General features: G+C 41.4%; 1 protein-coding gene across 8 annotated transcripts in view; it reads right to left on the reverse strand.

Annotated features, from left to right (window-relative positions):
* SGSM2 (small G protein signaling modulator 2) overlaps nucleotides 1-23,948 on the reverse strand; it is a 65,314-nt gene that overhangs the window by 25,039 nt on the left and 16,327 nt on the right. For 7 of the 8 annotated variants that reach the window (XM_069790825.1, XM_069790820.1, XM_069790824.1 and 4 more), the window contains exons 3-9: nucleotides 10,129-10,291; nucleotides 5,988-6,149; nucleotides 2,988-3,055; nucleotides 2,333-2,478; nucleotides 1,770-1,904; nucleotides 1,192-1,316; nucleotides 74-141 (exon numbers count right to left, since the gene is read on the reverse strand). In XM_069790825.1, coding sequence (XP_069646926.1) covers nucleotides 74-141; nucleotides 1,192-1,316; nucleotides 1,770-1,904; nucleotides 2,333-2,478; nucleotides 2,988-3,055; nucleotides 5,988-6,149; nucleotides 10,129-10,291 — 867 coding nt within the window. Of the gene's footprint in view, nucleotides 1-73; nucleotides 142-1,191; nucleotides 1,317-1,769; nucleotides 1,905-2,332; nucleotides 2,479-2,987; nucleotides 3,056-5,987; nucleotides 6,150-10,128; nucleotides 10,292-22,201; nucleotides 22,512-23,948 lie in introns of all 8 variants that reach the window. The other variant, XM_069790826.1, reaches the window with a different exon arrangement.

The following is a 23,948-nucleotide window of genomic DNA, read 5'->3' on the forward strand; positions in this document are numbered from 1 at the left end:
GCAGCAGCATTAACATTCACCTGGCAGAAAGGGGATTTGGTAGCACCCCCATGAGAAGAAGGTTTATGCTTACGTTGCTGATGGCAGTGAATGCAGACGATCTGGCTGAGTGGCACTATTAATGCGTAGTCCCAGTAAACACTAATAGGGAAGGAAAGAGTGCAGGAAACATTTTTTTCTTCCACATTCAGGAATGCTTGCAGTTCCAAGCACCCCATAAAAAGACTCTGCTAAGTTAATAACTGCTTATTAAAATTGCTCAATTAAGGTAAATTAATAATAAAGTAAAAGGCAAAGGAACTAATTCTCCACAGTGGATACATCTGGCACCAGCCTTTCCATAACCTCCCTTTCTCTCTTCACCTCCCCTTCCCCCCCCACTGCCCCATACCAGATTACAACAATGTTCTGGCTAAGATTAAAACACCTGGGGCACAGACTTCATGATGGTCTTGTAGCTGGATTTCAGGACAGCCAGGTTCTGTTCTGTCTTGCTCATGTGATTTATGGGCAGCAGCATGTAAATCCATTGGGGCTCAAGCTTACAGATTAAACATGAAACGCCCTGAACCCTTCTGAGAACAACCTTGACAGAGGTTAGCAATAAAAGCAAGGGTAGAGGTCTTCATTGATGTTCTATTAAAAAATACACACGAAGTTTTAGAAAAAGAATGGTGTGGATTAAGCATTTGAGAGCACTGTTCTGGTCCTGAAGGAAGCATTCCCTGAGGAGGCATACCTGCCTGGTTCAAGACTTTACCTGTCTTTCTACTGAAGCAGAATGCCAAATTAGATGAATAACTGATCTAACGAAAGACAATGACATTGCAGGTCTCTCTAGAGGCTGAAATTAGCCATGCTTGCCAAGTGATCTATGACCCTCTGAAGGCAGGTACTAGAATTGTAATGATGGAAGGTAGTGTTGAGCCTTTTCTCCCAAACACCTAGAAAAGTGGGGTTTTGTTTTCCTTTTGAAAAGGCCTTATATCAAAGTGCATTACAGGACCTTTGGAAAGTTGCTTAATCTGTGGCAAAACAGGAACAGAACCCAAGCTGTCTGACACCTCAACTTATGCACTATTCAGAAGCCCTTCAATTAAATCAGCCTTGTTACATTTATGTCATATTGCCAAGCATACAAGAAATAAACACCGTGAATGCTTCTGATCTTTTCCTGAATGCAATGACTACCTTTTCTCCAGCTCTGAATCTCCAAGGGTTCCATTCATCAGCTGATTTGGAGTCCATTTTAATGTCAAACTATCTGCTGACTGATGAAGGGAGAGATACCCAGGAATTGCCTCCAAGTCATCTTTCTGTTCACAGAAGCAACAAACAGACAATCCAGGTGACTCAAGTGCACAACTATAATTGTCATGTTCCAGCCTTCCTATGTCCCACAAGTTCTAGAGCAGTGCATGATATAGGAACTGCTGAGGGAAGCCTTAACAGCAAAAGTACTGGTATTTAATATTGCTATTAGAAAGAGTGGAAAAAACACAGTAGGTTCACTGGGTTTATGAATACAGTCCAGTATGTTTGTTCCTACCTATAGGCCCACTTCACATTTCACATTGGTCAGGCAGTGAAAGCATTTGTCACATCTTAATTTACCTCAGCATAATAGAATCAAGTGGGAAGGCAGCACTGTCCTGAGGACAAGACATTAAGGAAGTACTCAACAAGCCTATTCTTACACATACTACCAACTTCTCAAGTCACAGCCAGGCAGCAGCTGTGTGTGTTGGCCCAAAACTCCATGTACTCACCGGCTGGACTAAGACATTGTTTTTTCCATATAAAAGGTGTGTTCGGGAATTCTGGTGCAAAGACTCCACATACTCTCTTGCCGAAGCAGCAAAGCGATCTTCTGATGTGCTCCCACTTGAATGTCGTTTCCGGACCTAGCACACAGACAAACACAGTCAAGGCAGATCAGGTAGGACAGGAATGACTGTACCAGCAGGCCAACAGAACAGGAACAGTTCCATTTAGACCAATCTCTGTAGAGTGGAACTTCTTCTTGAGCCAGGAGACCTTGCAGAGAAATACCCTAGACTCTTACTCACCCCTGACCAAGGCAGCTCATAATTTCTTGTGAACTACCCAGTCAGATCACAAGTGTCAAAAGCTACAGAATTTACTCTTGGATCTCAAACTTTTCTACATACAGATAAAGAGGACATCTGGGCCCAAATGGACTTCTAATCTGCGATAAAGGCTCCATTACAGAAAAGAAAGATTGTTCTAGATTCAGATCTCTCCCTCCTGGCATTGTTTTTATTATCAACCTGTGCCTTAACTCAGAAATAGCTACGCAGTAAATACCTACTCCCAGGGCTGGGCGCTTCGAAGGAGAGTCTTGGCGGCCGTGTACTCCATGAATCCGGTGTCGTTGAACAAGCTCATCTGCTGAAGGGTCTGTCCAATAGTGATCTGCTGTTTTTAGCTTGGTGTACTCCAGAGCACATGGTCCAACTAAGAAAACAGCCCAAGAGAGAAACCTTCTGAGTCTGTTCAGACACGTACTTGGTCTTATCCTGCTGGCCAAGTACTGAAAGCGAGATTTCCTTCTCAAGCATGTGAATATTAACAATCACTTAATGATCCTACAGCATCAGCCCATAATGTAGACAATACATATAATAACATATCAGGTCCTATTATCTAGGGCTGTATAAAAATATTCCTGTAGGACACAATACCCTGCCATAGCAGCATGGTAGTTACAATCTGCTAGCAGGCATTCAGTAAAATGCTATTCACATTCTGTTCTCTGATCCATCCAATAATTAATAATAAAACCAGATGAACAGTCTCTACTAGTCTCCTAAGCAACAAAACAACATCATCTGTGTTGCTGCATTATAAATAAACTACATGCTAGAGATAAAAATCACCTTTTGTAACACTGTCATAATACAAAATGATTTAAGAAACAATTTATTTTCTTTAGCATAAGAAGAAGTAACTTTGCAAGAACTCACCTAGAAGAGAAGCCAGTATTGGGCCACAAACAGGATCTGCCAGTAAAGCTTCTTTTTCATAATATTTACTAGGAATAAAAGATCAGACCCCAGTCAAAAACACCAACAGTTATTTTTTAAAAGCTCTTATGCCTCCTAGTAACATGAGTAACATTAACTTTAAAAATATCACGTTACTGCTTACCAGAAAGTATGCCAAAGGAAGTAAAAGAGGCAAGGGCAGAGAAGCTAGACACGCTGCTATTAACCTGACAATTCCTTCAGCATTTGCTGTGGCCCCCCAGCAGTCCAGTGGAAGTTGACTGCATGTGCAGGGGGAAGCATGACTACTGAAGTCACGTTCCAGGTCAGACTTCATACTTAAAAACTGAGGTCAAACACTCATTTCAAGAGCAAATTCAGACAATTAAATTACCTATATAAAAGGGAAGATTTAAGAGTTTAGAGTTCTAAGAGTTTTACCAAGGCTGAAAATAGGACCTAGGCTGCACATGTGGAGTGCTGCGCATGTACTGAAGCAGAACACATTTTCAAAGCTTGGTGTTAGTTACAGTTCTAACACAAAAATTCCAGCAATAGAATTTTGCTGTGATTATCAAATACACTCTCCCACACAATGGAATGATAAGAAAACTGTGTATTTAAACAGAGGCAGGACCAAAGGGATCCAAACCCTATATATTTCCCGAATTTGACAGGTAGAGGAAGAGCAGTTGCTAGGATTACCTAGAAATCAGCTATGTATGCATCTCCTCTAAAAGCTCTAATGGAGCTTGACTGGCTCATCTACTGAACTTGTAAAGAAGAAACGTTGTGTTGGGTTTGCAGGTAAAAAAGGCTTTTACAACATGGTGTGTCCTGAACTATTTTTAAAGGTCATTAAAATATATCATAAGAAAGCTATGGAGAAATTAATTTAGCCTATTGTAGATACCTGCTTCAGAATTAGATCATTTCCTAAACTACATCAGTAACATTGACTGGACCTCCATGGAGCATAAAAGGAGCTCAAGAACAACAAGTTCAATAAACATACACTCCAGACTTCTATATTTAACAAGACTACCACCACCCCTACTTTGGATCCATATTCCGCCCTTGATCAGCTGTGTAATCTCAGGCAAGTCACTTCCCCCCCAGTATGCTCATTCTACCTCATCTATTTTTGAACTGAGCTCAAGAGGCAGGAGCTTGCCTTTTGCTAAATGTGTTTACCCAGTATATTTGATTTGGCGCTTTGACCACTAATGCAATATGGAGACAAACAATAACTCTGTGCAAGCAATTTTGTCAGTTTTCCACAGAAACCAAGAGATCCACACATTCTTAAACATCTCTTCCATCTGTGAGGAATAATCTTGAAACACTGTCAAGAAAAATGACCTACTACAAATAGTAGCTCTTGCAATGACCCCCAAAGTCATCTTATCACAGCAGGCAAAGCTGACTTATAAAACCACATAGCCAAAAAAAAAAAAATCAAAACACCCAAATTTCTTGAACTGTCATTATCCTCTGCTGTCTCTCCCACTAGGTGGGGCTCAAACTCTAAACCACCTTCTCTTCATCAAGAACAGCAGAGCTGAAGGACTTAAACATGAAGCATTTGAGCAGTAATGTCACAAAAACACATGAGAACAAGCCTTATGAAGAGGTTTGCTTTATTCACTAAGTCAGGTTCTCAAAATCACGCACGTGCAATTAAGGACCTGATCCTAACTCATTTGAATGGATGGAGAAGGCAGTAAGGTGAACATCTATGATACACAGTAATGGAACAATGAAGACTGAACATTCTTGACACATCTCCAGGTGAATTACGTGGAAAAAGAAATTAAAAAATCCTTGTATCCATGTATCAGCAGACATCTTGATACAACAGACTAAAATGCTTTCATTAACTACGTCTCTGGGACACAGCCAACCCTCCCGCTGTCTCTTCTATACTCAACTCTTAAAACAAACTGGCATTAGATATCCCAGAGCAATAGTTTTCTTTGAACAGCAAGAAGACCTTTCTTCCATTCTCCTCCTTTTTATTGGCAAGATAGATCATGAAAATAAAGCTGATGACAAGGAAAACAGTAATGCAAACCTGGAAAATACTGTGAAAATAAGTTCCTCTCCCTTGTTTAGACCCATGGGCTCTGGACAGCCAAGAACGTGTCCCGCCAGTGCAGAATTACAAGAGCACCACTGTGAACAAATTGTGATGGCAGTGGGTACAGACGTATCTTTCTGGGACCATATCAAGTTTTAGGGTTCCTACCTTTCTCTTCTTATGGGAAATTGTCCCCAGTGTGCCCCATAATTCTTCTTTATCAGTTATGGGAGGGTAGGAACAGTAAGAGTTAAGAACCAGCTCTTGGGAAACCAAAGCCAATGCTGGACAGTAGGAAGCAATAATAAAATAGAGAAGACTTGTCTTTTCCTCTTAAGGAGTCCCTGTGGATTACATACATAAAGCATTGGTGCTCTTCAGTTTTGCAAGGGAAGATTCACTTTGCACAAAGCTTGACTTTTCTAAAAAGGAACCATGACTCAAAGAACCTATTTTCACAGCCCTAAGGTTTTATGCCATTAACCCATCCTGTTCTAAACTCATTTCCCCTTCTTTCATCTACAAAGGGCATTTTCCTCCCTGACATCTTAAAGTTCCAAAGGACTGTTTTCAACTAATATAAGTGAATTAAGCACTCCTGACCTATTAGAAGACATTTCTATTCCACTAAGGTCTAGGTCCCATTAGAATTTGGGCACCTAATATACTTCAAGTTAGTTTTTTAGCTGATTTCTGGAAAGCTGTATGGCTGTTAACATTTTCTAAGTCTGAAACACTGTCAATGATTCAAAACAAAAGTACATTTTTTTTCTAAATGCCTGTGCAGCTGGTTTTCTTCTTACCAGAAGTCTGCATCACAGAAGTTGTCAGAAGACCTTGTTGCAGATACCCAAACACCTCAGTCCAACAAATCCCCGTGCTTCTGATTCTTTCCTTACCTGCAGTTATCGACGATATACTGCACAATCTTGTCGAGTACTTTCTCAATCAATGCTGTCCGAACCCATATGTGTTTGATGGCCTGAGGTGTCAGGACAGGTGTTTTGCTTGTGGTTGATCCCTGCCTCTTGAGGGGTTCCTGCCCATTTGGCTGATTTTTCCTGCAAAAGGAGATAAAGTAAAAGTAGTCAGAATTCAGATGACTCTTCTCACAGAAAGCTCTCCAGTGAAAGACTGCGTGGAGAGGTGTTGGAACACACAACACGTATCTGACAAATGTGTATCTGTGTACTAGCTGTCTACATTACTGTGTTAGTACTCGCTACCACTGGGGTGCGGAGTTTTAGTTAGTCCATCATGTGGGATTTTCTGAAAATCATCACTCTAAAGATTTAGGATGCCTCAGTTCCAAGTTGTGAATAGGAAAAGTCTATAAAGATTATCTAATTCACAGACAGATGCTAAACAAGCTCTAAAGAAAGCCCCCAAACAGGCCCTCAGGCTAGGTAGTCACCTACCAAAAATACCTTTTCCACTTCTGGAGCTTTAGGAAAAGCCCAACATTTGTGCTCCTCTAAAACTCCCACATACTAGGCTGAAATGAATAGGCTGTAAATTCACTGCAGACCATACACTCCAAAAGAATGAAAAAACAACAAAATGCAAAGTGTAGCAGAAAATAAGTAGCACCTGATGAACAGAAGTTTGCTTCTTATCAAAGCAAGCTTCGCACTTAGTTGGAAAAGCCCAAGGGAGGATGGTAAAAAGAAGATTCTTGCCTCCCAGCTTTGTCTGGTACCTTCAGGCTGAAGCTAGCCATGACCCCAAGAAAGCACACGGCTGTTTCAGCATGAGATATTCCCACTGAGACCAGAAGCATGGAGTAGGATTTGAGATAACACAGGCAGAGCTTTTCCAGGGACCTCCTGCTATACGATCATCTGGCAATCCTTGGGCACAGGCCCATCTTTTCGTTGTCTCTGTAAAGCACCATATATAGCTATAGCAGAGTCTGTGCTACCATCCTGGCAGTGAGATCCTACCTCCTACCACCTACAGAGTGACAACAAGACACCTAAGAGAGAAGCAACAGCAAACTGAGAAACTAGAACTATAGCAAATGAGCATCCAAAGCCAGCTGGGAGCTTGCTTACTGCCAAGACCCACTGCTTATTCCTCCAGCGTAAGTCAGCACAGCAGCAGGTCCACCTCAGACTGAGGAGCTTAATGCTGCCTTTTAGTGGCAGGATGGCAAGCTGGCTATACAAAAAGCAGAATCACTTCCCAAGTGCGGCTGTAAACAAGAACATGGGGGCTGCTCAGGACAGTGGTCTCTGAACCATGCGGCAAGTTGTCATTCCTCTCTTATCTGCTGCCCAAATAAATCTACTTGACCCCAGTCCAATGAGGGACAGTGGCATGTTGTGCCCCAGGCATGCTGTGGGCAGGTGTTTTGCCGCACGTACTTCTCTCTGCAGACCCCAGTATGGCATACTTCCTGCCATGCCACTGCACAGCTTCGCATGGTTGGAGCTGCAATTTGCGTCATGCCAAGGAGCAGCTTCGTGCCTTCTCAGCACAACGTGTGCTCTTATCCATGCTGGGTGTCCTGCCACAGTGAGCATCCACCTCTCATCCATTGAGTACTGGTGTCCAAAATACATTTTCATACTGACAACAATGCTCCCTTCACTTCTTCAGTGGCACTGACACAAATTATTGCTTGTCACTGTTGAGATAATTAACAGCCTGAACAGATTTGGAACCAGAGATTGATTTTGAAGCTGAATGTGCTGCCCTGAGCCTTCCAGTTTCTAAAAGGTGACCCACAAAAAGGAAAATGGGTTTGTTCTCTCCATTTCTCTTTACTGCTGCCTAGCAAAGTCGCTGAAACGTGAATTTGTGTTCCCCTCCTCCCTCCCCACTAGCTTTGCCTGCGGCATGAGTTATGTAAGACAAGATGACAACACTACTCCATACTGAATACCTAATATGCAGCAGCAAGTCACAATGCACAATTTTATAAGGTGGTACCAGCCAACGTGAGTCTCCCATGACAGCACTGGTGGGGCACTGCCCCAGATCCTCTCCTCCTGAAATATGTAACACGCTAAGCCATGTGTCCATAGCATAGCTGGTGGTGAAGCTGTGCCAGCCCTGCCACAGCATGTGATGACATCTTGTGATGGGCCCGTGCTCCTGCATCAGGTAATATAATACAGTTGCAGGAGAAAGTGAACTATAAAGCTGAGCACGGGGAGAGCTTCCTACTTCTGCACAGTACTGCTGTCTACTTGTACTCTCCATGTACTGCATAGGGCTGACAAGGGAGGACTAACCCCCTTTATTTCTTTCCCAGAAAACTTGCACCTTAAAATAGCAGAAAAAGAAGGTTCAATTTTGTCCTAATAAGGAGAGAAACCCTGACATCTTCAACAATCTGCAGTAGAAAATGCACGTTCTCAAATGATCCTGTGCTTTGACAGTACTCAGGTCCCCTTTCAGGAAAGCGTTCAATTACAAAGAGTAAATACGTTAATTGGGTGCTGTTCTGAGTGAGATCTGTAATTCCTCTCTGCGTTTACACAGTTCCTAGTCCTCCATTAGGCCATGACAGCACCTCTACAAGGCAACACACACACAGTGACAATCCCAAGTCAAGAAATACACATGACACCACTGACATCAGAGGAATTCAGATGTGCTTAACTCCATCCTAAAGAGGGGCGTTCTTAAGCCACAGTCTCAGGAGCAATTAGACTGCTGCAGTGCTTCTGTCTCATTTTATATGTTCAGCGAAGTGAGTCCACCCCCTGCAGTATTTCCTAATAGAGTCTCTTTGCTGTGCATATTTTCTACAGCACTTAAAATTTGTGGTTGTTAATAGCTGAAAAAACACACAAAGTTTTTCCAAGAGAAACCACAGAATTTAAGTTCATTTGCTCCTTTCTGTTAGAGGACAAAGCCAAAGGTCTCTGGTGGTTAGAGTGGGGTTCATGCGGGCTCTTAACTGAGGAGCAAGGCTGGTGAATTTTCAGGAGAAAGCATCCTTCTTCCCAACATTTAAAAAACTAAAATTAATAAAATTCCAGTCTATATCAGTAGGTACACAATTAAAAGAAAATATCAAAAATAGGCACCAATCTGTTAAAAACTACATAATGAAGTCTGATAATTATAAGTCTAATTTTCTGGCATTTATCTTTATTAAACAGAAATGTAAGTATAAGTGCCAATTTAAACAACTGTCAATAATTGAAGACTTCAGTGCAACAAAAAGTTAAGCTCTCTTGACAAAGCCCTTCATACAGCAAGTTGATCAAGAGGCTAAAAGTTCCTACAATGTACAAAGACGTCTTAAGGCTTAGCAGTTCCACTGCACTACTGTCTACAAACAGAACAAAAAATGCTCCTGTCCTGAGTTTACAAGAAAAGACAGTCATCCCACAGGCTCATGCACTGTGATTCAGTCAGCAGAACCACATGGAAAATTTTAATTGCACTACTTAGCACTAGCAAGAAGTTCAGGACTTTCAGCAATCTCAAGTCCTTGACTCCACAACGAATTCAGTTGTGCTCAAGTCCAGCATGTACTTAACTGCTTTCCTATAATCAGCCTCTCACTGCTGACCACCTCTTCTTGAGTTCATCCTTCCTCCTATCATTCTTTGTATCCATTAACTTATTTCTACCATAATACCCACAAATCTTCCGATACTGGTTTGGCAAGGAACATGCCAAACAGCTTTTCCAGTAAGTCTGTTCTTCAGTTCCTCTTGCCATCCACATCCCTTCCCACCAACAGTCCAAACTGGTCCACCACACCCTGACTGTGAGCATTCTCTAAAGTCACCAGTTATTATTCACTTTTGTTGCTTTATGTGGACTGGATGCGCAGATCCGCTATACTGAGAAGCAAAACGAAACACCAAAGACCCAGTTCCCAACCTCTGTCCCTTTGCTAGCTGTCAGCTTGATCAAACAAAAACATTTGCCTAATAGTTACAGACACTAAAGAGACAAAGCTTTAACAAACGTGGCCAAGGAAGACCCCTTTGCATTTACCAAGCAGTCTCCGTATCCTCTCCATGCTGCACGCACATCATAAGAATTTTGCTGATAAAGAGACCTCAGCCTCACCTGCTTTCTACCTGCTGCTGCAGTTCCTGCACTTTCTTGCATATGTCTCCAGCTATTGTGTATGTCTTGCCAACTTTGGTGAACAGTGCAGCCACCTTGTCAGTCCGCAGGAAGCCAGCAGCCCTGCGCTTCAGCATGTGCAGGAGACACGCTTCCACAACACCTGCAAGAAATGGAAGGAGATAAAGTTATGGGTACTGCTGTCCTTCAGTCTTCTCTTTGGTGAATGCCATCTGCTAACACCCACTGGTCAGGTGTGGAGTCAAGAGAACAGAGGAAGGAGGGGAAGAGACAGACAGAAAGACAGACTAGATCTCAAAATCAGATGACACAAGCATGTCTCTAATCAGCAACAATAAGCACCTTCTGAGTTACAGGTAACGTCAGTATATAAATGAACCAAGGACTGAAATATCTCCCAGTATTTTCACCCCATTTTACGCATGTCACTGTGAAAGAATTCCCGATTCAACTGAAAATGAAGCCAAAGTCAAAACCTCTTCTCAACTCTTCATAGCAGAACCAGGTTCCCCAACTCAAGATATAATGAGCTAGAAATCTGCTTTTACTGATGATCTCTGTTTTGAGCAGAGGCTCCTGTTTATCTTTGTGAGTTGCTGCATCCATTTCTCCCACTTGTATTTCTCCATATGGTAGGGTGTTTGCAATGAAAAGGACTAATTGGAGGTCATACTTTCCTGTTATTTGCTACTCATTTTTAAAACCATGTTGTAGGAATTTTAGCACTGGCCTGTGAAGAATGATACTGGCAAGAATACATCTCATGTAAGTTATACAGAGTTCAGGTTCAAACCTGAACTGATCTCTGAATGCAGAACGTGAGAAATTGCTGTATTTAACCAACTACTGGCATGCAGTCGATTGCTGTGTATCATTTAATCTATCTAGTGACCACACAGCTTTCCTTGCCACAAGATCTTGATTTGCGGAAGAGGCTAGAACAAATCATCCTTTTATTTCCAATTATTAAAATATTAACTCTTCACATCCCAAATGGAAGTGAGATACTTTCATTATGCCACCTCTCATTGGAAATAGGCATGAAAATAACAAAAAACATCTACCAACCCCCTCCCCCTCAACTGCCTTATGTATTCCATTCTCCTCCAGCAAAGGGAAGACTATGAAAAGAGCATGAGACATGCAAACATTATTATCTCATTGGTTAACACAATTGGGAAGGAACTCCGATGCAATGAGACTACGGTATACATGGAAACCTACAGGACGGTAAGGCTGTATCAGGAGAGTTAAAGCTGCTTTTATTATGTGTTTCACTGTTTCAAATGGGATATTCAAGACAAAGCCACAAACTGCTCCTAGAGTACTGCTGCCTGCAGATCTCTCATTACATGGTGACTAATACGAAACCTAGAGAGATGAAGAGGCTGAGGAGAGATGTACAAGAATCAAAGCCAGAGCTTTGCTTTCTTCAGAAGACATATAACCCACAGGCATTTGGAGTCCAGCTAGGTCACAGCTGAGCTGAGCTGGTTTTTGGGGGGTATTTGTGTGTGTGTGTGTGTGTGTGTGTGTGTGTGTGTGTTTTAATATTCCTGAACTCTGAAACAAGTCTCACTGAGGGAAGTGGATTTTTGAGTTGGCTGGGTGGAGAAGCTTGGTTGTTTTACTGTGTTAATAGAAGGGAACACGTATCAAACACAGCAGCGTGACAGCTGGGTGGAAACAAACTCTGCTGGGAAGTGGTACAACGATGATGCCTTCCACTCACCTAGATTACAGGAAAGACATTTTCTTTCTGGTGAAAACAGCAAAGATAGGAGACTTCTAACATCATCCCACTCAATCCTCCCTCTGTTCCTTCACATTAGGAACACATGGATTAATAACAGTGAACTTAAACATCACCACCGGACATTTCAGTTCACTCTCCACTGATGAGTGGTCCACAGATTGCAGTTGCTCCAGGCTCTCTGCATATTCACACCGTTCTCCGTTACGCTGGGTTTGTCACCTCAAACACAATTACAAATAGCTAGACCTGTAATGAGCTTCCACCACCACTTGGATAGACTCTCTGATTTGAAATGCTTAGCACACCTTAATCAAATTATGTTGTGGGCATCCATGTTCCAGCCTAGAAAATTCTCCAAGCGCCAGGGGCAAGCTCCTAGAAGAATGACTTGTTCAAGGCTTTGCATCAGTAACAAAGATCTCCAGGGTAAGATGCCCATGTACCCAGCAACCGTGCATCTTGATGTGGTAGGATGTAGAGCTTGGAGAAGCAATAGCCATTGGCTACTGGATCTGTTAAGGAATCAACTGCAACTCAGGCATCATGATTAGGAGCTAGGGAACAAAGTGACAGACCTCGGGAAAAGACAGCATCACCTGTGACTGGCATGAAGTTACTCTGCAACCACAGGTACTGAAGATGAACCAGTTGTTAGGACACTTGCTGGCCTAAAATCATAGGGGCTACTGGAAAACAAATAGGAAACTGAACAATTATGCTAGGGAAGATAAAGCCCTCCCAAAGCACTGGAGATCACTACAAGACAATAAAGCCATAAAACCTGATAAGATAGGCTCACCTTCCAACAGAAGGAATCCAAAACATAACACTATACCAGCTACTACAAAGAAAATTCACTGTCCCAGCTGAAACCAGGACAGTCCATCATCTAGCTTTGGACAGAAAGATTAAAAGGCCTATGAACTCAGAAGAAAATGTAATACTACTACAGCCTGAAAGGGAATAGAGATGCAGCCAGACCTACAACTACAACAGATCCATCTGTGAGGTTCATTTTGCAAACCTTACTGTAACATGCTCTGATGGTCATCAGTAAAAGACCGCATTGCACTATTTCAGCCTTGCAAGACTGTGCATCAGAAATCTAACCAGGTCTCATGTAACCTGCTGCAGGAAAAAGAAATAAGATAAATACAAATAAAAAAACCCCAACAAAATAAAAAACAAGCCTTCTCTATCAGCTTTTAAATCGAGACTGCAGACGACTCACCCAGTCAACACTGTCCATAAAAAGGTATGAAGGAGAACAGACCAATTCATTCATAGGGAGGGGGGAAAACCCCAACTTTATCTGCAAGGTGTGCACTCGCTGAGACCCACGCAGGTATGCCAGCCCTTACAGAAGGGTTTAAGTTCAGCATCTGAGCAATGCTGTCCTGCATTTAATAACAGCAGGCAGTCCTGCGGTAAATTGCAGTTAGAATTGCCACATTACATTTTTGTTATGAGTGACAAATGGTACTCCATCTGCTCTGATACACATTGCATCTCTCCCGAGATTCGGCAGCTAATTTTGAAAGAAGGCAGTTATTTTGTTGCACTTTAAGCCCAATACTGTCAGGTGCTGAGCATTTCCTGAAGACTCCCCCTCCTTATTGTGCTTAATGGCCTCCAAATCCCATAATACCTGAAAGCCTGTGTCTGAAAAAGACCTCTCCTCACTGCTCAGTCCCTGAAAACTAACCTAAGTCCCAGGCAAGACTGAACGGCATGCAGAAACACCTCCTGCATTTAGCTAGCCTAGAAGCTACAGCAGTTGGGGGATCACAGAATGTTGTCTGTATTGAACAGTGTTAGTAAAAACATCCCCTTCATCTCCAGCACTGCTACCCTATTTCTTTGCTTTGCAAGACTAAAGAATGACCTGCTAAATGAACAAAAAAAAAAAAAAATTAAGAGAAGCATTTATGAAGTATTAATGACTTCACATTTTGTGTCTTATCACACTGGAAAAGAGAAAACTCTAATTGGCTTCCTGCTATCACTCACTACACAAATTAACCTAATGCGTGTTCAGAAAGCACAACCGTTTGCTCTTTGAGTGCAAAAAACAGCACTACAAAAACAAATTGGAAATGTGCTGTGGGATAACCATGCCATTATTTTGCTTTCAACTGTGAAGGCAGATATGTTTTTAAGCAAGTAACATTGGATAAAATCTGACAGAAGATAAAATTTCCATGGAAAGCCCTAATTTCCTGATGAGACAGCCAGTGAAATTAAATACTGATGGCTTGGGGATACGGGATTGTTCATTTTTAACGATTTTTATTGAGATACAACTAACCTAAGTTAGCAAAGCCAAGTCTTCTAATTGTATACCCTGAATTCATTCTCTGTAAAATAGAGAAGTCAACATTCATTCTTCTCCTCCTTCCTAGTCCTAAGTTTTAGACTGCAACTTCTTCAGAATAAATTTGATATATTCCCTTATTGCACAACCTATATGAGAAGCACCGCAACTGAAACTCCAATTTCAACTTAAAATGAAGCAAGAAACATGTACTGTCTTAACAAGTCTCTCTTCAAGCTGCCTAATCTAAAACATGTCATGTAAATGCTGTTGCCAAGCTTTCCAAAAGCACAGGATCATGATGCACCGTGCGGTGACCAGCTTCTTCCAACACTCGAACAACAGGGACAATTCAAATAAACACAGGAAAACCGTACACACACATAGCCATCCTCCAATAAATGAGTAACTCAGGAGCTTGGCAAGCAGTACAGGTGGTATAAATGAAATAGCATGTCTCATGTACTTACTGATAACGAAGGACTTGTTTTTTTCTTTTGTTTTGTTGCAGGGCTTTTTTTTTTTTTTTAAATAAATAAGAGCATTTGAGCAGTCACAGCATTCAATTGATGTCTTCGGCATAAATGCTCATGCTTTGCATATCCACACCCTCTACTGTTCCGAGGGCAAATGGACAAAGTTGCTGTTGTGTTAGAAAGTGGACAAAAGAAATACCAGCCCATCTATGTTATTTCCATGTTGCTGTAACCCAAATAAAGCCTTACTAAGTGGTACAACAAGGTATTCATACACTTTTACACCCACTATCTCTCTGAAAAAAAATAGCGTGATTCACCCTTCTTTGTGATCTCTCATTTAATTGCTTATTACCTCCCAGTTTCACTTTAAACAGCGCCAAGAAACTCATGTTTGGATGGATAAATAGAGTATCCTAAATTTAAAAAAAAACGGTTATTTACTTTCGGTATTACACTAAGGTCCCATTGCATCAAGCAGTGTATAAACACATACTGAGAAACAAACACACATAGGTAAGACTGATAAAAAGTAGAAGAAAATATATATAAATTTATCCCACTTTTTGCAGTAAGAGAACAGCATTCTTGAACGCTTAAAAGACTTATCAGGAACTGAGGATCAAGGCGCTTATCAGCATTTTATCTGTAAGTAGATTTATCTGGAAGCAGAGAAGAAAGATTATTCAGCCTTGTCCCCTTGTGAGTTGGACAGTAAGTCACTGTGTTTCTCCTCTCCATCCTATTCCAAAGAGAACACCAACAACCCCTCCATGATTAGGGCTTTGTCGCAGCTGGCCCTGGGCTATATTGGAGTAACTGTCCTAGCATTTCTTACTGCTGTTTGCAAAAAGGGCCCTGCCCCGGCTGAACCCAGAGGAGCCCTAACCCAGGAAAAGCAAAAACCAGACTCACTGACATGTTGTATGGCAACAATGGAACAGTGCCAATGGCCTCAGCTTTTGCAGACTCCTGTTCTCTTAGGACGTGAGCTTGATTGCATCAAACAAGGCTACCAAGCAGCAAGTCTCACACTGCTTCCCACACTGGTATACTTCCCAACCAGAACTACTGCCTCAGAAGACAACCACTCCCTTGCTTTTTCACCCACATTATGCACAAAAGCCTCAGCATGGCACTATTTCCTGCAAGGAGGACCAGGACACATAGACACATCCCTGCTTGACCCCTCTCAGCAATCAGCTTATACCAGGAAACATCCGCTGCAATCAAAGGACATCTGTAGGTGGCAAAGGCAATGCCTGTGGTCTTAGACAAGTGGGAACCCAGCGCCGATGACATCTGTGCAAACAAGGCTGTTTCTACTCAAAGGAAGAGAGCGCATCTGTGCATCTAACACAGAAGCAGCAGCGGGGGCGAGCACTGTTTGGTTGCCCATGGGGTTTTGCAAGGCCAGGTAGAGCAGCATGGGAAGAACAAAGAGTGATGACAGCGTAGGGATGTTCTTCACATCACAGTCATAGATCCTGTCTAGCAACCACCACAACAACTCTTAACCCAGCTACTGTTTTGCACTGTCTTTCAATTAGAAATAAAGAAAATGAAAAAAGAAAAGCAGCTTTCTGGATGCCTGAAGCAATGCAGCAATAATTGGTTCCAAATCTTAAATGAAGCAACCTGCCTTTAAAAATAACTGCAAAGTGCATTGCTGTTGCTTAGGAAACAGGCTCTCTTCCCACCTTTGCTGTTGTTTTTTTTTCTTTCTTTAAAACAATAAAATATTAATGAAACAAATTCAGTGAAAAGCACAGCAGGCACAGTTTTAATTATTAATAAATGTTGCAGCTGCCACAGAGGGCAATTTCCACAGTGACTGTCCCTAAAGCACCAATATTTAATTATTCCATTGTGACATTTATCATCACAAGGACTTGGCATAACATCAGTCCCCAACTGACTGTAATACACGCATAGTGGTTATTTGCAAGGGGAGAGACACTGGAATTAGCTGCTGGATTGCCTCAAAACGTATGTTCCATGGGATGAGAGACTGACGCACCATGTCCAGTTCTATGTGTAAGGCACCCTCAGATCTGGGTTCAGGGTACAGTGCCAGCCTGTGTGACCTTCAAGTCACTTCATTCTCCTCTACTTCACCCACAGACTGAGGCTAACAGTACTGTCTGTCTCCAGCTTTTCTCTCCAGGCTCCTTCATACAAGGGAATTATTCCAGAACAGCTAACTGACTTCACATTCACATCTGACCTAATCTGAATTAGCTTTCAAACACAAAGTGGCTTTTATCCAGTTAAACGATGAAGCATTCAAGGAGGGCAGTACATCTTGCAACACAGATGCCCTCCTATTCCAACCCAGGGGACCGTACAGATGTCACCTCCGTAGCGGACGACAGCAGGAAGGCACCCCTCCAACACAGCAAGGGGCACAAGAGCTTCACAGCACATTGGTTAAAGAGGTCAGCTGCCTGGAAGAGTCAAGGAGGGCTTTTTGCTTACTGCGTGTGCAAAGGCAGACAGTGATCTCATTGCACTGTGTCAACATCACCCACAACCACATTCTCCTGCACGTGCACACACAGCCAAGCTCAGTCAAAAAGGAAACTTTAACACGTCCTGAACAAACTTGCAGAAGAATCACCTCAAGCTGCAGAATCTTTTAAAAGGCATGAGAGGACCCTGACAGTGGTGCTCAAATGGCTTTACAGAGAGAAAATACAAGGTATTTGAGGACATCTCCTTAGCTCCACTTAGCTTTTCTCTTTTTGTTTCTCGTCTGTTTTAAACCAAGCACAAAAATTAGATTTCTATTTTCTAAGCATTGCATTGAAACAGTAAAAGCACACTTTTTACAGTGAAATAAACTAGCATTTACAAACTCTTCTTCCTGAAAACCTCCAAGTCACCCCAGGAAAGTCTCTCCTTTTCTGTGCAGGAAGGCCTCCACAAACCCATTGCTTTGCAGTCAGGCTGCTTACACTCCTTGTGTTCTGGTAATCTGCAAGGGAATTAGCATTGTTTCTTAGGCAGCTCTTGGATTTAAATCAATCCTCCATGGCAGGCTCTCAGCATTCATCTTGTAGGCTTGTGGGAACAGGTGAAAACAAACTGAACTTGCTCATTTACCCTGAATATAATATATACCCCTCCTATTGTTCTGCTGGACGGTGTCAGAAATGACAAGAAATTTTAACTGAACACACAAGGGTATGGTGTGCACAAACACTCCTCCATTTCCACAATGCATCAGCATACATTTTCAAACAGTTGAAATCAATACAGATTATGTATTACAACCACACTCAGCGACACATGCGTAAAACCCAACCAGCATGCGATGGAGACAACATCAAGAATACATGGTAGAGCTGGGGTGTGTGAAAAAAAAATCTTGACAGATAAGTATTCTGGGGGAAGAGGGCTGGAGGATTAGGTAAATCAGGTTTATGCAAACCCACTTTTCTTTATTTTTGAGAAACCAAAAATAGGTAATCCCCCTGGAGTTGCAAACTGCAGAATGCAGAGCTCAGATTGCTGCCTAAAAAGATAACACACAAAACATTTTAGGGGTTATAGTTAGAAGAACCTTTGGGACAGGAAAATGAAGTTATTTACCTATTTTAAAGACAATGAACTATTTTTTCCCTTTTTGGAATCTGACACTCTAAAAAGACATAAAAAGAGATGAAGGTTTAGCTGTTTCTGGAGGAACGGATAACATCAGAAAGACATCAACAGGTAGTTTTGTGTGCAAACAGGTAGTTTGTACACACATACACATGTTTTTATTTATATGTATGCATGCACACAGGTGAATAACTACTGTAAGCTTTCTGAGCATAGAACAATGTGATTCTGAGCCCGCCTACTGTCACTATACTTACAACAATAAATATATACAAAAACTGACTACAGAAAAACACAGATATTCATTACATATAGATTGGAAGAGCAGCACTGCACTTAGAATAAATCAACACAGCTCAGGTAATTCCCTTGTATGGTTCAGCTAGCAGCCATCTAAAAATTCATTAACTCCAGCCAGTTTTGAGGAACATGCCCTGCAGTATCCACCACTGAATTTAATGAAGTGCAGATATGTTATTGATTTACAGTCCAAATAATCATGGTCCCCAACAAGCTTTGGAAAATGTCACTTTTTTATGACTTCAACAAGGCTATTTCTTGCAGGGTCCGGTAAACAAGTTCAGTTTTCTCTTTTTTTGCCTTTATGAAAATCTTGACATGACTTAATGGAGTGTGAAATAAGAGAGAGCTCTAGGGAGGGATGGGGCTGGAAGGGTGGTAAGCAGAGAAAAGAAGGCTTGTGCAAGGATTATTTATGGGCTTTATTTAGCAGACAAAATTTTCCTTAGACAGGAAGAAATACCGCAGCTAAATACCTTGTTTTCATGGAAACTATGCACAGGGAATTGAATTCATGAGGTTGAAGAAAATAAGAACAAGTGAAAAGAGGACAATGATAAAGAAGCAATCAGATGCTCACGATCTCCAGCTACTGTTGCTTTACCTAGCTAATCACAGGTCTGCCCAGTTTGAAACCAATTTTATTACCAAGTTATAGCATGCTATGTCATTGAGAAATGCCTACTGAGTAGATGAGATACCCAGCTGTACCGGCATACTAGCTAAGAAGCAAATGACTGCAGAGGAGATATCCAAATCTGTTCCTTTGTCCAAACGGTACTGCTTTGTGCATTTTATGGAAGAGGGAAAAACTGAATATCAAGAAAGTGTTTAAGTCTCAATCCCCATTTGACATTCTGTCTTCAAATGCCAAGGATCCTAGACTCTCCAGATACAGCTGCACCGCAAATAAAGGACTTCATGTGACAAATCCAAGTACGCTCATGGGACACTAGGCAAGGATAATAAGGAGATACAGCCAAACTCTCACTCCCACCTGTCTCACCTGATCTTCAATACATCATTCATCAAACCCAAGCACACAACAACCACTGCAATTGAGACGGAAGGATTCCCCTGCCTATCAGAACAAAAAAGCACTAAAAAAGAAGTGGTTCACTTTGAACTACTATCTTCCTCAGACCTCTGGTGCTGTGATTTAAATATCATAGCAAGGGGTATGAATAATATAAAGATATCTGCGATCACTTCTTAATTTTCAGGGTTAAGCACATAAACCTCCACAATGAAAGAGTTCATAAGTCAGTGAGATAGAGGAAGTACCCTTAGTACAAAGAAACAAAACAAATTGCTTCATCAAATAGAAGAGTAGGAACCAAGAGTATAAGATGCAAAGTCCAATTAAATATTTTCTTTATAATCACCTCCTCAAGCTAATGCCTCAGTAGTTAAGTACAATTCAGGCGTTATAACTGGGCATCCCTTAACAGCTGCATGTATCAATTATCTGTGCTGATGCATTTATTTCATTGCTGATGCATGACTTCAGCACTTTCTTTTAGCACATACCCATTTTTCATTTCACCACAAGGCTGCGGACATCTGAAGCTTGCAGCTTCGCTGCAAGTCTGGTATATTTATTACACATTCTTATTTACAGCAGCCCTGCCATGGTTGTATTAGAACACCATGAGCACTGCTAAGAGATAGGTATCTTAGGGAATCAAAAGACACTGTATTTCTGCTGTAGCTCTTCTTCTGACTGGTCAGCTGAGAAGTCAAGATACCCAATGTTAGATGAACTGGGAGGGAAAACTGTTTTCATATTTAATTTCATTTTAAGCAGCAAAATTAAGACCTTTAAAGTATCTATTACTTTTATTAGTCTTTGTCAAAGCACAAATGTAGCAAATCACTTGGAATCCATGCAAAGGAAAATACCAAGGTGACAGGTACTAGAAGAACACAAAGTATTTTTATTTTACAACAGTACATAGAGGCACTACCTGTGATCAGGACTGCACAGAACTAGGTCCTGTGCAACTGTCTAGGGGGAAACAGTCTCTGCCTTGAAGAGCCCATCAATAAAACTGCACTTGATGACTACCAGAAAAAAACCTTTCCATTTCACTCTGGAGGTTTCATGTGAAGGGAGATTCATTGTTAATCACAGAATCATAGAATGGTTTGGGTTGGAAGTGACCTGAAAGATCACCTCGTTCCAACCCCCCTGCCATGGGCAGGAACACTTTCTACTAGACCAGGTTGCTCAAAGCCCCATCCAGCCTGGCCCTGAAATTAAAGAAATGTTGAAAACACACTACAAAAGAATGATTTAATTTGAAAAAATCTACTTATAGTTAACTGGGTGGTTTGAATCTGCATCAGGAGAAAGCACTTTCCCCCTTGGAAGCAAGGTAAAACCAGCCATTACTGGGAACTGACCATCCAAGGCTGTCTGGTTTAATGGACTCAAGCTACTTGTATTTTGCTCTGCCACACAGACAGGACACAGTTATCATATTTTTCAGTAAATCCCTGGGGAAAAAAAAATAAATCTAAATGGACAATCCTGAGTTCTAAACATAGCTCTGGCTGGGAAACATCCAGTTGGAGATTGCTCCTCTTTAAAATCTTGACCATTAAGCTTCAAGGACCTCAATAACCTTCAGGAAATGGAAGTGTTTCCATTAAACACTATTAAGGGTAAATCAAAATTACTGAGGTTTCTCTAAATAATTGAATATGATCCAATTCAATGGCCCAGGACTAAAGTAAAATGTTTAGTAGAGCGCTCTAAAAAGCATGAGAGATTGTATTTCACTTCTCAAACTAAAAACACATGCAGTTCAAAACCACGTTTGATTTCACATCAGAGCTAATATTCACTCTCTTCGCCCCCCCCCCCCCCCCCAATCATGCCACTCATTACTTTAAAGCAGTCATCTCTGGAGCACAATCAAAAACCTTTTAAACTTCTGTGGAAAAATATTTGCCTCCCCCCAATTATGATCCTCTCTGGTACTCTTTTCGGGCTAACGTGTTTATGGAGTGAGGTAGAATCTCTGTAAACTATTTTATAAGCATTATTCATCACTGAAAACGTTCCATTTGTTTTCCAAATAGGAATAGTAATACAAGGAGGCTCCTGTTTTGTTTATGCGACCTGCATTTCCATAGCAGATTAACTACATTTTTAAAAATATCAATGCCAAGGGCAGAAAGCCAAAAGAATTAAAATAATAAATTGTCCAGCTGGACAATGGTTATTTACATCTATTTCTATATAAGTTACATTTCCATGAGCTAATAAAAAAGAGAGGAAACTGAATTCTTAATTTTTTGTCAAACCTAGGAGCACTGTGCTATTTAGAAGCCTCAAGGGAATCACCCAAAAACCCCAAAGCATAAGGCATCTCTTCCTAATTGGGCTGATTTTCAGAGGAACTGGAAGGCTGTAACTCCAACTGAAACTGATGGGAACAGCTTGCTGTGTGGACACTCAGGACACTCCAAAAATGAGGTCCAGTTGAGCTCCAACTCAACTCCTGTTCCTTTCACGTGTTAACACTTTGTTGCCATGCTTTAAATAGAGGAGGCAGAGAAAGCTGTGGCTTCTATCAGGAACTTACTTCTCACCTTAAAAACAAAGAAGAGTTTCCCACATTGCCACCTTCCATGATTTTACTGCAAGTCTGCGGATATTTGATATTCTTCTGAAAGCTTTACCATCTTGAAGTATACCACTGGATAAGAATGTCTGGATAAGAAATGTATTTAAGAAATACATTTCTATTCCTCAGTTGATTTTATTTTCCTGTCATGAACTTTAATCCAGTCTTGTAATTTAGGGCCATGAACGAAAAGATTTCTGACTCATGATTTTTCATTGCTTGGGGCTGGCAATCGTGACGTTTGGTGACTCTGATAATTGCTTGGATTTCAGGTCCTGAACGAGAGAAAACAGAACACAAGCTCCAGCATCATGCAGTCATTGGTTCCTAATTAGATCTTCTCTTTCAAACACAATTAACTTTGTGCAAAATGGGATAACAAGTCATCATAAGACCAATGAAGAAAACAGTCCCACAACTAACCACATTTTTGTAGTTAACCCTTACGTATGTTAGCATCTTAGATTCCTAACCAGCACTAGCAAGCACTCCTGCAACTCAGACACACTATCTGTCCCTGAAATACCCCAGATATCTGGTCTTGAGGAGTCACCAGCCATATTCATGTTCAAAGGTTTCCTGGTTTTCTACTGCCAGCTTAGACAGAGACACATCCTGATTTCAGTTGAAGCTATTTGATTGTATTCCTACAACCATTTACAGACCCTGAAACTTAAGATCTTAACTGATCTCAGACTAAGCACAGGGCTCCAGAAAATCCAGCCACGCAATTGCTTTCCTATTGTCTACCACCTCCAAAATGAAGGGAGTACTCATCTGCTTTAGGAAGCTGTGATGACACCTAATTAAAGCTGGGAGGTAACTGTTAAATTGTTTGATAGAAAGTCCAGTCTTAAGTGTTTTGCAGATTAACTGCAATCATGTTATATACTTAATTGGCTCCAAAACATTAACAGGACCCAAGAACCATTCTATTTCTCAGAATTTGCCAGTCCTTTCACTGTGAACAGATATTGACTGATACAGAGCTATTCCAACTAACACTTCCCTCTACTTATTTTCCAAGAAGGAAGCATCTTACAGTGATGATTATCCAAGCCTAGGTACCCCAGGGCTATGCAAAAGGAAACTGCAAAGGATAGATATGGGGCCTCCGCATTAGGTCTCCTCTGGAGCATAGAATTTAAGCCTAAAGCACAGCTGCTTCAAAAGCACTTGTGCGTGGAGTTTTCCTCCACTTCGCTTCTGAGAACAATAAATGCTTGTGCAGTCCCTATGTACACACACACTTCAGGAGCTTGGAAGCAAGAGCACACAACATGAGGTACACACCAACAAGACAAACAGGGCAGAAACAGTTCAAAGATACTTATTGCACCAGGTCAGCAACTCTTTGAATGAGATTTAAAAACCCCACACTCTTTAAAAAGTCTCTGAAACAAAAGTGACAGGACTTCCAGTCTCACATCCTCAAAACCACCACACAGGCTAACATCGCTGGCATCAAGTCGACAGAGTACGTGAGTACCCTGACAGGGAACACTGGCAGACTGCACGTAACATGCACACAGGTTAAAATGGAAAAAACAGTGTGTTCATATTGTGTTCCTCTTCAGGTAGAGCAAATAAGAAGCCATTTTCATCCCCATCCTGGAGTCCAGCTCTGATGTAACACAACCTGTCCCGAGTCTAGATTGTATTCTAGTCTTGTTGCACTGAAGCTGAAGGAGCTACTTCACAACTTAGAAGAG

Source organism: Haliaeetus albicilla, chromosome 9 (assembly GCF_947461875.1).
Source record: "Haliaeetus albicilla chromosome 9, bHalAlb1.1, whole genome shotgun sequence".
In the NCBI taxonomy this organism is placed as follows: domain Eukaryota; kingdom Metazoa; phylum Chordata; class Aves; order Accipitriformes; family Accipitridae; genus Haliaeetus; species Haliaeetus albicilla.